The following is a 3,959-nucleotide window of genomic DNA, read 5'->3' as shown; positions in this document are numbered from 1 at the left end:
AACTGAAAAATTAATGACATCTTGCTAACTGACACTGCCTCAAAGTGCCATTTAATTTTTATTATGTGCTTGCAACACCTATATTAGCAAAATATAATAATTTAAATGTAAAAAGAAACAAATTTGGTTGTTTAATGAGTTAAATTTTTTTATCTTTAGAAATCATAATAAGCTTTAAAATGAAAAATTATGCATCAATATATTAAGCTAATATTAAGTAGATTTAGACTTTAACTGCCATTAAGTTGTTGCAAATGTAATTTTTGTTGTAACTGTTATTACTATTATTGTTTCAAATTTCTAAATGATTGGTTTTAAAAAAACACAAGATAAGTGTTTTTAACAAATGGAAAAATCTTCGACAAATTGCAACTAATTCAAGTAATTTCTAATAATTTTTATTTTTAAAAATAGTTTTATGAAAAAAAAGTTTCACTAAAATAATAAGAACAAGGTCTTTTGTGTACAACTAACCTTATAAAACTTTAATTCAAAAATAATGTATATACATGATCTTATTAAAATTAATGATCATGATATACATAATGTCTTATTATCAAATTAAATAAAAGTTAGCATAAAATAATTCATAAAAAATATACCTTACAACTAAACATATATATATATAATTTATATATATATATATATATATATATATATATATATATATATATATATATATATATATATATATATATATATATATAAATTATATATATATATATATATATATACATATATATATATATATACATATATATATATATATATATATATATATATATATATATATATATATATATATATATATATATATATATATATATATATATATATATATAAATTAAATCTAAACTTTCTTTATGATTCTACAATTAAAAAAACACAAAAAATCTTAGCATAAAATAAATGTATTTGAATATATAACAATTTCAGTAAAAAAATAAATTTTTCATAAAAAGTAATATAATTGTATTTCATGTGAAGTAATATAATTGATAAACTGCATTTATTATTTGTATTTTGTTAAAATTTTTGTTTACAACACATTACAAACAATTAATCGATTAAGAAAATTTTTTTTTACTTACCTGCAAATATAAAATAAGGGCAATTACATAATGGGATGTTATTTATTAATAAATACTTATTGGTTATAAAATAAACGTTATTTTAGTTGTGACGGTATAAATTAAGTATGGTGTTGTATGAAAAGTTCACAGCTTTTTGCTGCTCATTGTAACGTTGTTGAGCAAGTGCTTTGAGTCGCTCATATTTTTTGCTTCTAAACAAAAAATACAAAAAAAGTATTTATTATTTAAGTATTTATTCAATTAGTATTAATTAAATAATTTAACAAATTTATACTTTTTAAAATAAATACCCAATATCCTGAATAGTTTAGTATTGAGGTACACACATGTACAGTCAATTATTCAAATATTAAAGAAATAGTCAGCATACTTACTTAACAATACAAGTAAGAAGTATATAAATTATTCCCAAGAAGATCACCATAATTGAGGACACAAGAGTCTTTATACCAAAGCAAAGAACTATTACTGGGATTGTTAATCTAAAAGTAAATTTTTGGAAAATGTATAAAAATTTTAATAATGTGAAATGTTATTAAATGTAATTGCAATACCATAGACAAACTAAGCATGAAAAAAAATTAACTCAAAGTATATATCGTTGTATGGATATGCAATAAAATGAAATGATAATAAAAATAGTTTAAATTATGCAAACAAATGTGGTAAATACATATTTATAACATCAGTTTTTTTTTTGTTAAAAAAAATCCTTTAAACTTAAGGCAACTTTTTAACTTACAAAATGTATATGAGACCTTTTATCCAGAAAGGGAAGTTGCTATCAAACTTGTTGCAACATTTTCTTTTTGCAGCAAACATGCAACAAACGCATTCCATGAAAATAATAAATATTCCAAACACACTAAAACAAAATATTTTTGCTACAAAAAACTAAATTAAAAAAAATTTATGATTTTTCTTTGAAAATAAAAAAAATATATATATAAAAACAAAATACATCATTAATGCACCAGCAATAAGACATTTTTTTGAATCTCTGCTCGATTCCGTCAAAAGGTACCAACCATTGCTGACAAAAGCTATATCAAAATATTAGAAGCACTGAGCATCAAAATTTTAATTTTTTTCTTAAAATTATATACCTAATATTACTAAATTTTATTTTTATTTTCGAGCTGTGAAGTTTATTATCAATTACTGTTAAAATGGTAAACTTCATTTAGCAATCATTTCAGTTTTCTAACTTACATATTCCAGATATTAAACCCCAGATTCTTGCAACTGTCCTGGGAAAATCAACATCCTTTTGATTATCAACTTCTTTTTGGTTATCACCCAAACGCTTGTAATCAGTACGTTTTCCGTTGGCCCTTTTCGGGACTGGTTTATTCGTCATTTAATTTATTGCCTATTTACTTTTCTATTTAACTCAACATTAGCACGACATATTACAAGACCGGACTTGGTCGGAAAGTATTATGTGGGTAACTCTATCCCCTCAAATCGTGAGTTGTTTCGGCAACTTCTTTTTTTTAATTCCTACTAACCTTGTACTTTAGGGCTTCGTTATCTTCCTATAAAGATTTTCAATTTGATTAAACTGTTGTGTTTTCATTTATTTTTCAATAAACCTTTTACGTGACTCACAGAAATTTGTTTGTCATTTTTAATTTGAAGTTTTGTAATTTTTATTTTTTTTAGTAAAGTTAAAGCGCGTCTGTTCGTGCATCGCTGAAAATTATGAAATAAAATAAAAAAAGTTTGCGTTTTTTTTTTTTTTTTGTACTGCTGAGTCTTTTTTTTTATATCACGAAATAACATTTTCTTATAGAATATTTTGTCACCTCAACCTTAAGATTGAAAAGAAACAACTTGCTCACCAACCACGATTAGTTTTTTCTTTCAGCGCAGTTTTGAACTAGTTGTGCTTTTAGTTGTTTAGTGTGTACACGCGGCCGAAGACAGTGCTTTGAATGCTCGGACGCTCCGTAAGATTCCAGCTTAAACAGCAGACAAGGGTGTGAACTTTCTCGAATGCTTTAGCAAAGCATGTGAATATGATATCGGTTGGGTAACCTTTACGGGCAGCTTCAGCTAGGATGTCGCAAGTTTTGAGTAGGTTTGTGACGCAACCTTTTTCCTTTCGGAACCCGTGTTGAGCAGAGCTGATGAGTTAACTTTAGTTCAATTGGTCAGTAATGTGTCTGTGTACAAGGCTTTCCGTTACCTTGAAAGGGACAGAAGTGCGCGAGATAAGTCGATAGTTTGAGGGGGCAGCCTTTTTTGAAGATAGGAGTTATTTCGACTTTCTTCGATTGTACTTCTGTTGCGCTAATCAAATCGTAATAAACATAAATCATTTGGATTGGCTGTTTGTATATAACAATTAATGTCCCCCTTGGGAATTTGTATAAATAGCGAGTTTATTGAAGTCTCGCTCTCTTGGAGTAACCTATCAAACAACAACGGACTCGAGCAACTCTAGCTGTGATCTACAATCTTTTTTGTGTTTATCGCATATTTGTATAATAATATTATTTAATATATTAACAAATTGAACTCGTTGTACAATACCACTCTTAAGTACTACAACATGGAGCCCACGGAGAATACGAAGAGAATATATTTAAAGTCCTGAAGTCCACGATAGAGACTAAAAAACAAAATTAAAGAAGCAATATATAAAGAAAAGTTGGGATCAATTAATCAGCTAAGTGAATTTATTATTTGTTTATGTTAATTTCTATTAAAGATATACATTAAGATTTATTTACAATTAAGTTTCAACTTTTGGATCGTTTGTCGATCGTTAACTACAAATTATTATTCCTTATTATAGTTATTTAGGTGATAATTGCATTTATTGTTGTTTTGAAATATCTATTTCATTTATGAATTAAG

General features: G+C 25.7%; 1 protein-coding gene across 1 annotated transcript; it reads right to left on the bottom strand.

Moving 5' to 3' along the window:
• Positions 1–895: 895 nt before the first annotated feature.
• On the bottom strand, positions 896–2,714 carry LOC101240269 (calcium channel flower). Its single transcript, XM_065791424.1, has 5 exons — positions 2,307–2,714; positions 2,056–2,137; positions 1,837–1,959; positions 1,469–1,576; positions 896–1,285 (listed from the first exon to the last, which is right to left on the bottom strand). The coding sequence occupies exons 1-5, from the start codon at positions 2,452–2,454 to the stop codon at positions 1,174–1,176; spliced, it is 573 nt and encodes a 190-aa protein (XP_065647496.1). The 5' UTR covers positions 2,455–2,714; the 3' UTR covers positions 896–1,173.
• Positions 2,715–3,959: the final 1,245 nt, after the last annotated feature.

Source organism: Hydra vulgaris, chromosome 02 (assembly GCF_038396675.1).
Source record: "Hydra vulgaris chromosome 02, alternate assembly HydraT2T_AEP".
Taxonomy (NCBI): domain Eukaryota; kingdom Metazoa; phylum Cnidaria; class Hydrozoa; order Anthoathecata; family Hydridae; genus Hydra; species Hydra vulgaris.
Note: the sequence above shows the minus strand (reverse complement) of the source record. Positions and strands in the feature narration are given on the sequence as shown.